At 43.4% G+C, this 12,959-nt stretch overlaps 1 protein-coding gene across 1 annotated transcript in view; it reads right to left on the reverse strand.

The window, feature by feature from the left end:
* Window positions 1–12,959, reverse strand: part of micu1 (mitochondrial calcium uptake 1) — a 51,866-nt gene that overhangs the window by 4,767 nt on the left and 34,140 nt on the right. The window contains exons 7-10 of the mRNA XM_061039496.1: window positions 12,186–12,268; window positions 10,133–10,333; window positions 5,799–5,936; window positions 2,957–3,065 (exon numbers count right to left, since the gene is read on the reverse strand). Coding sequence (XP_060895479.1) covers window positions 2,957–3,065; window positions 5,799–5,936; window positions 10,133–10,333; window positions 12,186–12,268 — 531 coding nt within the window. The remainder of the gene's footprint in view (window positions 1–2,956; window positions 3,066–5,798; window positions 5,937–10,132; window positions 10,334–12,185; window positions 12,269–12,959) is intronic.

Consider the following 12,959-nt stretch of genomic DNA (forward strand, 5'->3'; position numbering starts at 1 on the left):
GGGTGTAAAGACATCACACTGGAGAGAGCCAGATGAGATGAAAGACGTGCAGGACGAGGAGAGCTCGTTCAGGCTTTGGAAAGTGGGACGATTACGGCACTGTGCGGACTTCAGGTGGGGGGACAAGGATCATTTTGAGCAGCCCGATGCCTTCCACAACAACTCAGGCACTCTCAAACAGAAAGTACAAACACAGACGCACGCTCGGCTTGTTACCGTGCAGACAAAACCGCACGCTGGGATAAAACGAGCACCTCGGGGTTAGACCCTGCTCTGTCTTAAAGCAGCAGCTGTTTCCTCAGTGAATCAGAACTAATGAATGAGCTGACAGAGAAACATATGGAGGCCCATTGAAGGGCTGAATCGCTGCAATAAATGGAGGAACGACCGACTCATCAAACAGTCGCCATATCATAAAAAAGCTACAGGTTCCTCGCTGCCTGTGCTGCTCTCACGTTTTAAACGACTCTCATTGTTAGCATCTGACAGGCCGAATGAATTCAGTGAGATGAAGGAGAAAAGGATTTATTCAATGACTGATTTGACGCTCGGTGCGTCGGGGATGCAGCCGCGTCAGTCAGATATTTTAGGTCCTTCACATCTTCATCAAATTAAAAACACAGCTGATGATTTATGAATCTATTTGTGTTGTTTCAGTTTCTGCAAAAAGCAATTAAATACATTTTACAGTCAGTAATGACATCTTCTTCTTGTAGTAGATTTAATCCTTCAAAATATCCACATCTTAAAGACGCTGCACAATAAACTACTCATCCATCAACATCCAGCACAGATTGAGCCTCGATCTTTACTCGTCTCTCCCTCGACTCGTTGCTGTTTGGAGTTACAGATAATGTTAAAGGATCAATCAGTGAGATGTGTAGAGAGTGAGATGATAAAGGTATCTTACTATCTGATCATTAAGGAAACATGTTGAAGTGCTGGCTTCTCTGACAACAATGCAGCAGCCAGTATGTCCTCCTTCTAACTTTAGATTCTGCTCCTGAATGCTCTGGATTTGTTTGGACTAGAGAAGGTAGGCGGTTTTAAGGCAACCCCCCCAGCCCCCCCCCCCCCCCCCCCCACACACACACACACACAGCCGTTTTGGATGCCCCTCGGTTTACTAGATATGAGAGCAGTTATCAGGTCAAACCAACAGGTGTTGCAGCGATGGAAGCGGGCAAGATTTTGAAAAATGGAGAGAGGTTAGAACACAGAAAGGTTTACAGACCCATGCAGAGCTGGATAAACACTGAAGCTTCAGAGTCCACCACATGGTGACCTGTGTGAGCATGGACTCTGGGGGGGGGGAGACAGCTCTCTACAATGTTTAGAATTTAGACTGCAGTACCCATTTTAAACACTAGGTGTCCGAGTTACATACTGCTCCTTTAAAGGAGTGTCCAACTGCAGCTGCTTCTTATCAAAACTATAACAGCTTTCATTGTCAATAACTGTTTTAGTTGCTAAGCAGGGGCAAATATTATGATGGAGCTAATAAGAATATATTTTATTTGTAATAAACTTTCGATTTAAAACTAATCTCAAAGTGCTACAGAGTCGAGAAAACATAATCAGCTGTTTTTTGTCGTTAGGTAGTGTTGTTTGTTTGATCTTAACTAGATTTTTGACATTTTCTTATCATATTATAGAAAAAGGGAATAATTTCCTTCTGGGATTAATTAGTATTTTTGATTCTGATTTAGTTTTCTAATACTACATCAGTATTTTTTGTTTTGTTTGCTACATTTTGAACACCTGAGGTTTTATAGGTAGGTGGGTTTTTTCACCAGCTCGACACAGAGGCAGCAGGAGGCATGATGTTCTTTGTTCTTTTGTTTCACACAAGTTTTTTTTCATGGAGATTTGGATTATTTCGGCTGCACATCCCCGTGGTGCATCAGAGGGGATCAGTTCTGTTTATTTACATTTCATTAAGATTTGTTTTTTGACAAATACTCTAATATAGTCTCTACATGTTTTTATTCCAGTCCTGCTTTATTCTACCTCTCCTCACACAGACTGATAGGTTTCCACCTGTGCTTTTCCTGCTGCTGATTGGTTCCCTCTGACTTTGTTTTGACCAACCATCACCTGGGAGATCTAAACCATTGTTGGCTGTTTTCAAACATGCACCCTCAGCCTGCCCTTGAAATCTTCCTGAGTAGCTTCTTCACGAGTCCCTCACAGCGTGAAGTTGAGGCAGCGGTCTCCAGAGGGAAGCCGAAGTTACGTCTTTTGATTGCACTTTTATAGTTCTTTCACACTTGCAGAAAACTCCTGAAAAAACTCCCAAGGAGGAGCTGCATGTGTGAACGCAAAGAGCTGAATTTTGCACTCAGACTTCAGCCAGAGTTTCTCCTGACAGACCTCTAGTTGTATTTTGATTTTTACATTAAAACCTTTGTCACTTCAGCTGCTACTCCATCGTTATTTGGTTCCTTGTATTTCCTGGTTTGGGCTCAATGAAGTGCATCTATCTGTTTCCCTCTCAAAAGCTGACATAACAATCTAAAGTTTAACATTTACAGTCGTGCTTTGATGCACACGCCTGCATACATGAGTGAACTACACCCTCCAGACGCATCGGATAGAAAGAGCATCCATGTAGCTACAGGTCAGCTCCTCTTCCTCCTCCAGTGATGAGGCCAGCATGTGTCAGTGGGCATTACTGGCCTGCAAAGAATAACATTAAGTACCCTGTCATGTGTGCATGTTCTTGTGTGCTAGCATGCGTTCACTAGTAGCCCTAGAGGACGAGGTCATAGATGAACGGACGGACATGCGGATGACAAATGGCTGAATCAGGCTGAAAAGAGACGTGAGAAGCAGATCTGTCTGGCTGAGCGCTAACAGCTCAAAAGAGACGGGAGCATGAAAAGTGACAACAGTTGAGACTAATTAGAAAGAAAGGGACAATGTGAAGAGGGAAAAAGGGCGAGCGAGGGCGTACCTTTATCTATGGAGGCTCCGGCCATGTGGTAGAAACTCAGCGCTGTGTCCACGTCGTTCACGTTCTTCAGGAAAGTGAAGAAGTTCTCCACCTCCTCAAACGAGATGCCCTGCACAAGAAGGGGAAAAAAGAAGGGGTCTGAGTGAGGGGGAAACCTTTGACACATGAGGAACCCTCATTTAAATCGCACCTTTAATGTTTGCACTGACTGTTATTTAATGTCTGGTTTTTGATCATTTTGAACTATCTTCTCTTTAAACATTGCTACATATATAAACAACACAACTTCAGAAGGTCAACACTTTTTTATTTTTTATATTCAGGTCTAATTACAGATTTTTTTTCCTCAACTGTTTAAAGGTTCTTGTTTAAATTGCACATCTATTTTTATCCCTGCACGGGTTATGTACATTTCTTGTATAAGTCTATTTTTAATTGCACAGTTTAAGTGCACGTCGGTTTTGTGGTTAATTTGTAACAAATGTTTCATGTACGTCTTTGTAACCTGCTACTGGATGCTTTGAATTTCCCTCGGGATCAATAAAGTATCTATCTATCTATCTAACAAATCGTCTCTGCAGAGGCATTAGAGCACCGTCATCCTGTGAAAAAAACAGAACAATATATTTTCATGACAAGAGCTGCGACAGCACAATGCCGTTATGGGCATGAGCTCGGCAGAGTGACACAAATGACGCGAGGAAGTTGGCAGAAGCAGGACACACATGAATGAACAGTGTGGCACGGACAGACAAGGGAAACACACACACACGCGTGTACACACAAACAGACGCTCAGCTGCCACAGTGCTGATGAGCTCATTTGCAAAAGAAAAGCGAACAGCTGGTGTTGGGCAGTAAATAACTCTTTTTCTCGTTTACAGTACAGGTTATGGCAGTGATGAGAGACAGATAGCCGGGTGGAAAAAAGAGAGGATAAACAGCTGAAGAGCGAGCGAGCGATAGAGAGAGAGAGAGGGAGTGATGCTTACTGCAGTTTAATTCCCTAGAGAGACAATTCTTGCAGCACCCAGCTCTTTTTTCTGGTCATGCCTTCAAGGAACAGCAGCGTCCCTGTTTTCCTTTCTTCTGCTAATCGCTTAATTTACCCATCAGACGTTCTTCATCACAGCGCCTTCTGACGTCTGTGGAGCTTTAATGTATATATAACAGCTGCCATGTGATGACTGTTTTTAAGGCCAAAGAAAAACAACAGAATATGGGAACTATTTCTCCATGACAACTCGGGATAAGACATGCATGGGTGTAACTTCACTCAGTTGACTCATGAGGAGGAACCAGCGTGAAGCCAAAGTTCATGCAAAACACTGGAAATAGAAAAAGGCACACAAGTACAGTGAAGATGGCTTCAGGGCTTTTAAAATATTTTTGCACATGTTCTCTTTTTGGTGCGTCCCAGTGGAGCCATCTTTTGCTTGTTTTGTGAGAGTCAGTCTGTGCTACAGATTGTGTGAAAAAAAATGGACGCAGCCACCAGGACTTTATCTACAGCTACATGAACCTCCTTTATACATATCTGTGTGACATTTTGGCCATTGCCATTTTGTTTTTTTCTCTCCTTCTTAACCAGAAGTGGACTACAGGGCGACTGTGTCTTAATTGTGGAGCAGGATTGTCTTCTTATTGGTAGATCACAGTTTGTTTCTCGGCTCCTGCAGCCCACATGTCGACCTGGGGCATGACACTGAACCACAAATTGCTTCCGATTTGGTGTGTGAATACATGTGAATGATTAGCTCAGAACTGGTATTCAGGTTTGGCAGTCTGCATAGCATCAGCATCTGCCATCAGAGTCAGGGTTTTAAGTCAGTTTTAAGCTCTTTGAGTGGTCGGACGACTACAAAAAGCATCATATTGATGCGATCTTGGTTGTATTCCATCAGGTTGTGTTGCACTGTCCTATGTCTTTTTATTTGTTGTGTTGTTGCTCACTGCTGTAAGTCAAGTTTCCCTTCAGTATCAGGGGAAACTTGTATCACAGTATCACTGATTGCACAGCTCTGGACAGCTCCCTATGTCAATACTGTCCATTTACAACTCTGTTTTTTGCACATTTACATTTAATCTTTCATATTTAAGACTAGTAATGCTTAGTTAAATGTATATATTCCCATTCTTAGTTTTGATATTTTTAGTGCTTATTTACTTTGTATTTAATATTATATTGTGTTTAGATTTGCTAATATTGTGTTTTTTGCTCATATTGTGTGTTGGACAACCTGCTGCTGTAACGCCACAATTTCCCAGTTTGGGATCAATAAAGTAATTCTATTCTATTCTATTCCAGGGACGATAAAGGTCTGAACTGAACTGAACTTCATAGGAGGGCAGATGCAGGGAGTCAAATCTGTGGCGGGCTGTAACCTCTGTATGTGTTTTTAACGGGCTTACCCTTAAGAGAACTTCCAAAGCTGTACTCAGTCTGAGATTAAAGTGTATAAAGAGTTGCTGATTGAAAGAATCAATAAGAGAGTGGGAGGTTATGGAGAGCCTGCATAGAAAGTGCCTAATAACGAGCACAAAGGGAGACGTAGGACGCTTTCTGCCCGTCCACCGGGCTCTGGCTGTTCCGTCTTGGGTCACCTCAAAGCGAGACAGAAGAAACTAGAGGAGTGTAAGGGAGATAAGACGAGGCTCTGACCGTGCTGTCCTCGCCGTGTGAGAGTTATTTCCTCTCGTCCCTGTCTCTCTCACACTCTCACGATGTTCCAGAATAATCTCCTTTTCCCTCAGGCACACACACACCGTCTGTCCAGCGTCCTCACATATGGGCCAATTAGTTAAAAACGCTCACACCAACCAAACACGGCAGCATTAAATACCTGCGCATCCTTGAACATCTTCTTCAAGCCCTTCTGCATCTGCTTGAGTTTACGGGACTGGACGCCGCTGTAGGCCAGCAGCATACCGCCGAACTGTCTCTCTGTGATCCTGCCGCTCACGGGATCGTTCCTCTCGAACTGAAAGGGGGGGGGGGGGGGAGAGAGGGAAACGAGATGAAGATTGAGTGCTATGCAGAGGGACAAATAAATTGATGGTCACAGGAGGGAATGCAGAGATGGGAAACAGTAAATACAAGTGTCAGGGTTCTAGTTGAATCATGCTTGGAGCGTTGCTGACATTAAATCTGCGTTCTTTTTTTTTTTTTTTTTATTCTTTACAATGTTTCACTGGAGTGTGGCTTTACAGCAGCGGGCCCTCCACTGTGTCAGGTCAATCTGGTCGATTTACGTCGCAGGCCTTTTCCGACAGCAAAAACGACTTCCTCCCTCCTCTCTCTCTCTCTCTCTCAGCGCATGGAGACCGTTCAAAATGTTAATTTGTCGCAGTTCATGACTACGCTCAAAAAACAGCCTGGAGGGAGGATTTCAGAGGGCGACCTGACCGTTCATAAACCTGATGTGTGATCTGTGAGGGGAGATCACATTAAACCTGCATTAACTGATTTATCTGTTCGGGACCAGAAAATAAGCTGTGGAGACACATTAACATGTGAAGCCTTTTAAGCTGATGTGGTGACTTTGTGAGAAAACTGTTGCTTAAATGCGGCTCTATGTTCCCCTATAGTTTTGTTATTAACACTCAAGAAAAGCCGCAGCGCCCCGGTACTTGAACGAGAGGTTGGAAGTGAAGAGCAGCGACGAGGGTTTATAAGATCTTTAATCTTTACTCCAAAAGCTATTTTTAATAGCTGGCTAATAAGCTCATTAACATTCATGCTTCCCACAGTTTGAGAGTCTATTTGTGGTGGTAGCAGACAAGAGTTATTATTTATTAGAGATTTTTTAAAAATTGAGGATGAGAGCTTGGGGAAGGGTATGAACACGCAGCTCGCTTTCTTTGTGAAGGGGGGGAGCAGCAGGTGAACAAAAGCAGACGTAACCAATCTTTTCATCACTAATACGCTGCTCAGTATTCTCTGCAGGACACAAAATAAATCTCTGTTTGATAACAAGACAGAGAGCTATACCACAAAGCAAGTTCAACATATCCATGCTTTCTTTAAAGATCCTGTATTCTCCTTCATGTCGTCACTCAGTGAAAGCTGTAGGGAAGCTTTGCGTGATTTATTAGCTTAAAAAAACCTCCTTATTTATTGGAAAATGGCGTCAGTAAAACCTAATTTCAGCATCTGCCTCAAACAGTTTATTCCAGCTGCTGTCTCTTTAAGGCCCCCCTCCATAAGTGCCCACTTTCTTCTGATTGGCCAGCTCCCTGGAAGCTTTCCAGGAGTGCAGAACGCTGCAGGGCTACCAGGGGGAGGGCTGCTCTCCAGTGCTGGGAGAAGAGAGTCTATGTAAAGAGGTTTCACCGGCCTACATCGAGGCTTGGTTTCATATCGGGGAACTATCGCAGGATTTGCATGACTCCTGCAGACGCATGCTGGGATTACTCCAACATATGTTTACCTCATGATCTGAGACTTTGACCACGTTTATGTGAGTTTTAAAATGGGGTCAATAGGTCAACTTTAAGTGAGTTAGCTCGACAAAGCTTAAAGTTGCAGTTTAGAAATATCATGTTTCAGAAAGCGGCTTCTGAACTTTCGTTGTTCACTCAGGCTTTCTGTTTAGTATCCCCGATGTGATGTCATGCATACAGTATGTTACTGCAACTGCCTCGTTCTGTGGCCTTACAAACAGGAAGTTACATAAATATACTCCTAAGGCTGAGGTAAAAGAGGTCATAGGGAACTTAGAACATCCACAGGTGAAAAGGACAGTGAACTAGTCAGGTAAAAAGAGAGCCAGAGACTTCAGGCTCATCAGACCCGGCTTACTCTCTAATCCTGCTCTGTGTCTTTAAAAGGACACTGATGTCTAATTTATTTCAAACGATGTTAGCTTCTTGGACAGCATGTTGGTACGATAAAAAAACTGCACAGCAAGCACTCACTAGGTTTTAAACTTGAAATATTCTGCTCAGAAACAGTTTTACTTGGGAATACGTCAAGGAGAAACTACAAGAGTTGCATAAACAAGAAACAAGGGGGAACAAGAAAAATGAGTTTCACACCCCGCGAGAAACAGCTTGTGAAACACGGCCCGGGGTGAGCTGCAGCCTCATCAAACACGGAGAGAGAAGTGAGGACAAATGCTGCGAGTGAGACGTCAAGAACCTGATTGAATCACACGTTAGCGTGGACCTTATCTGTCCTGGTTTGATTTCCCTCTCTGAGCAGCGTCGCATCATTAAAACCTGACAGACAGCGCTCCAACCGGAGTGCTATATTTGGAGCGTCTCATGAGGGGGGGCACATTACGCTATACTTAATAGATTAGAAAAACAACATGGACGACGACAGTGATCAGCTGCTGTTACAGTGAAGGCAGCGGAGCATGTGCAGTCTCACTCTGAGGAGACGAAGAAGATGCTTTAATGCTCAACAGTCACAGCTTTTGAGAGAATGACACTGACCAGAGCTGACAGATGATCACACTGAGGGGCTTTTTATCACCCTCTGCCTCGTCCTTTCCTTTCCTTTCTAACACTCACCTGTCACTTCCTCCTCGCCTTGTCCCCCGACTCTGGAACATATTTTGGTTTATTGGACAAAAATGTAGCAGGAAGTGACAGTTCCTCCTCTAAGCTATGAAGCTGTCAATCTTGGGGAAACATTCGGGCTCACACCTGATGAGGATACAGCCTCTGGGAACAATGTGAATTTGTTTCCGATGCGGCCAGCAGTTATTCAAATAAGCAACACAAAGGATTTCCAGGCCAAGACTTCCTGATCTGTGAGCCTGTCTTTGTGTACAGTCTAATTTGAGATGCAGGAATTGAGTCGATGTTGAGCGAAGACGTCTTTAACCCGACAGCTAGCCGCCCTTATATGCAGATTATATCGATGCGTTGTTGCTTGTGACGCAGACTGTTTTCCTGCCAACAGCCAGAGACCGCAGAAACACTAATGGACGATACTTATCTGACTAAAAAATGGAAAACAAAATATTCTGTGTTCATATTATTGGATTATTCGATGATTTGTTCGAAGCTAATTCAGCTGCAATCTCCCAGTCGAACACCTGCTTACAGGTGGATCAGTCCATTCCAGCTTTATGGGGGTGCACTGCTTAATGTCTCATTTCCATAGATCTGTCTGTTTCCTCCAAATAAATGACAGATCATAGCCTATCTGGGTGTAAATATCAACTTATTAAGACTTTTAATTCAACTCTAAAAGTACTTTTAATCAATCTCCTCAGCGTGTGCACGAAGACATCAACCTGAGTTATTGATTGAAGCAGCATATCCACGTTTTCAGAGTTTCATTGGCTACAAGAAACATCAGTCTTGTCTGCCAGGTATAGATACATCAGAACAGGGGCAGGCACCTACTTTCAACTCAGGCTGTCATTGACTGTTTTAGGCTGGGAACAGTCAATGGAAGGTTGTCATGTGCCAAATGAGGTGTCAATCAAAAGGTCAGAGTGCAGCCGCCATTTCTGATTGTTTTGGAGCGCAGTCGGAAATATTCAGTAGAAAATACATTGGGGGTAATCGGGAACAACTGGGGTAAATGAAGCGCTTAGTGGATTCATGTGTTTGGATTAAATCTCTCACTGGATATGGACCTTTGTCGATGCAGCAGGAACCTTTCTTTTGAAATATTACGACCCGCAGAGTTCATTTAACCTTAAAATGGTAGATCAAAAGACTTGTTGTTGAAATTGTTGTTTCTGAGGAAGTGGAACAATGAGTGCAAAAAAAGGAAGACATTTGAAGATCAGTCGACTATAGGTCAAATCCGACCAGTCTCTTTCGACTGTAAATACTCAGCCGGGGTCACCCCTAGTTCATATGCATTTATGTTTTAAAAGATTAGGAAACTAGGGCGCAGATGGTCTAGTGGTTTGGTGGTGGCCCAAGCTTGAGTCCTACCTGTGGCTCCTTTCCTGCATGTCTTTCCCCACTCTCTCTCTCTCTCCTGTTTCTTATTCTATCCATCAAAACTGTCTTATCAAATAGAGGCAGAAAGCCCCAAAAAAATAATCTTTTTAAAAAATAATTAGAAGCTGTTTTGATGTAGTCCCTGAATGTGTTCAAAGCGGACTGAAAGATTACAGCAAAGCCTGCACACAATAACACAGTGAACCTGAATATCCTCAGTACACATCACCATTTCTCCATTTTTCTTCCTTCCCTCTCTCATTACCTCGAGTTTGAGCACATCGTGCTGCAGTTTCCTCTGAAACTCCAGGAAGCTGCCGATGGTGAGTTTCCCCTTCAGGTCCTCTCCGAAGAAGTAGGTGGTGAGAGCCGAGCTGCAGCCAGCCGTCTTCAGGGTGTTTCCTGTGGTGGAGCGGTCGCGGTGTCTCATCCCCATACTGGTCTGAGAGCGAATGATGCTCTGGACCTGAGGATGAGGAGGGGAACGTGTGGATTAAACAAGCAGTGATGGCTATCTCCTTTTTGATTTATATAAAGTGACTAATGGAGCTCAGCGTAAGATCAAGAAGGAAGACTTGTTATGTTCTCTCTCACATTTTTTCCATTTCTTCAATCCACTTCCTCTGTCTCTCTGCTCTGCTGACTTGGGCCGTTTACTCTTTAAGGCTGAATCTCGATGTCCTCCCTAAACCCTGAGCCCTTACTGCCCTTATTGACGTCACCTGGAAAGTGATTGAGTGCATGAGACTGCGAGGGCTCCAATGGTTAAATACAAATGGGACAGGACTTTGCAAGTTCTGTGTAACCATGACTACATGATTTCATGTGGCAAAAGCTTATTTTACATTTTTTATTCTACTCACTCAGCCATGGCGCTTATAAAAAGTTCTACTCAATATAGGCCGATATGTAAATGTATTCGTTGTGGGATAAATAAAGATTTATCTTATATAAATATAATGGGACTAATATGCTCTCTGTCGCTCTGTTTTTGTTTATAGACTTGCAAAGGAGTTCTGAATTAGCTGTAGTTTCCAAATAACCTTTTTTTAGCAGACTGTAAATAGAGCGTGGTTTCACCTTCCTGTTTTTTTACTGTCTCTACCTTTTTTTCCGTTTTATGGCGTTTGCTTACCTTTCAATTGTTGTGGGCTTCCCCGGGAAATCATATGTTTCACGTCACAATGCTATGAACTATGGGTAATTCCCTCACGTTAAGTCTGCAGATATGCCCACTTACGGACAGGGTGCATAAAGGGCTCGTAAAGTCAGCAAGAGATCCCTCAAACACTTGATGATTTGACAGTTGGACAGCACTAAGCCCTCACCGACTTACCGGGAACGCGCACCAACGTTTAGTGAGTGTGTGAGGGTGGACATCAAGATTGGGCCTAAGTAATAATCCAACCCGATTCTGCCACAACCTCTCCTCACCAATCATCCTGCAGCGGTCAAATTTTCAAAACCTGTTCTCTCTCTTCCACAGTCAGTCTGTCATTTCAGTGCGACCTTCCTCCTCCGCCCGGTCACCTCCACTCCAGCTCAGCAGAGTCCAGATCCAGCCTCAGAAACCCACTCCTCATCACATCCTGCACTACCAGCACCAGAGTCTAGACTCCATAGGGTGGGGTATCCTATCCTGCAGTCTGCCTCACTACCCCTCTGAGTGCATGAAGTCGTCATGATGGAGTCTAATGCCCCCACATTTATTTCCTATATTGTTAAATAAATAATTGTTCATTCTTAATTAAGTCTCTCCTGATTGAAATAGTCTCATAATAATTGTGATCTGCCCACAATGAAGAAAGCTAATTCTTGTTAGAAATGAGTCAGAACTCTGATAATAAAATTTGAATCCGGCTTTAATGACAATGTAAGTTAACTCTTGCTCTCTGTCTATCTCTAACAGCGAGCAAGAGAGAGAGATAGATACCGCGTTGCATCGTGCAGCATTGGACGCTCGCTGTCCACACTGCATCCATCCACCGCAAATTGGACGCAACTATCTGAAATATCACAGATTGCAGAGCACGGCGCTTATTTTCTCCCTCTGACAAAATGTCACAGTGGTGATGGCGATGCGGGGTCTTAGCTTTATTGCCTGTCAGAGAGTGTTAGTGGATATTGTAATGCAATCAGGAGCTATACTGTAGATATTAAAGCAACAGTCCAAAACACACATGGGCCGGCTGTTTCCAACCTTGTGTGTCCTTTAATATGTTTACATTGTGTGTGTGTGTGTGTGTGTGTGTGTGTGTGTGTGTGTGTGTGTGTGTGTGTGGAGTTATTATGTGGCTGCTGGTTTTTTTCAGTCTAACCTGATCAAACTCCTCCAGATCCACCTCTCCGTCTCCGTTCAGATCGAACATCTTGAAGGCGATCTCAAAGTTCCTCTGGGGAGCTGGACACCACAGGACACAAAAAACACAAAAAATCTGAAATCAATACAACACATATGGAATTAAAACAACAACATGTCACTGGATCGTCAGGCGACAGCTTAAGAGCGACACACTCGGTCGATTCACATCAACAACTCAGCTTTGATATTTTCCCGCCTGTTGTGTAATTTAGATGCTTTTGGGTTCTACACTGTCTGCCCAACTCTTGAGCGGAGGCTCATACTGTCATGTGATGAAACACAGGGCCAAAAGAGAAACAATATTTACACACTAAATCATCTCTAAATACTAAAAACATCCATTTATATGTACAAACCCACTCGTTCAGGGGAGATATCAAATATTAATGAGATCAGGCAAAAGATTCAGGCGGTATGAAAGCAGTAAATATTTATGTACCACCATGAAGCCTGTGAGGGGAATACGTCCTCCTTTGTCTTTTTTGGCTGTTAAAAGGATTGAATCCAACCATAAGGCATCACGCCCCGTCTGCTTCAAAAAGACTTGTCCTTGAAAACGTCCCCGCAGACTTCACCATATGAATGGATTATATTAAATGGTCGGGGCTAAGCCGAGGATAAAAGTCTACCAGAGATCTGATTCAGGGCTTCGTTTTCATTACCTCGAACTCTCTGACACGTCCAGAATAAGGAAATGATGGAAAATTGACTCGCTGCATCCACAACAAAT

Source organism: Labrus mixtus, chromosome 6 (assembly GCF_963584025.1).
Source record: "Labrus mixtus chromosome 6, fLabMix1.1, whole genome shotgun sequence".
Taxonomy (NCBI): domain Eukaryota; kingdom Metazoa; phylum Chordata; class Actinopteri; order Labriformes; family Labridae; genus Labrus; species Labrus mixtus.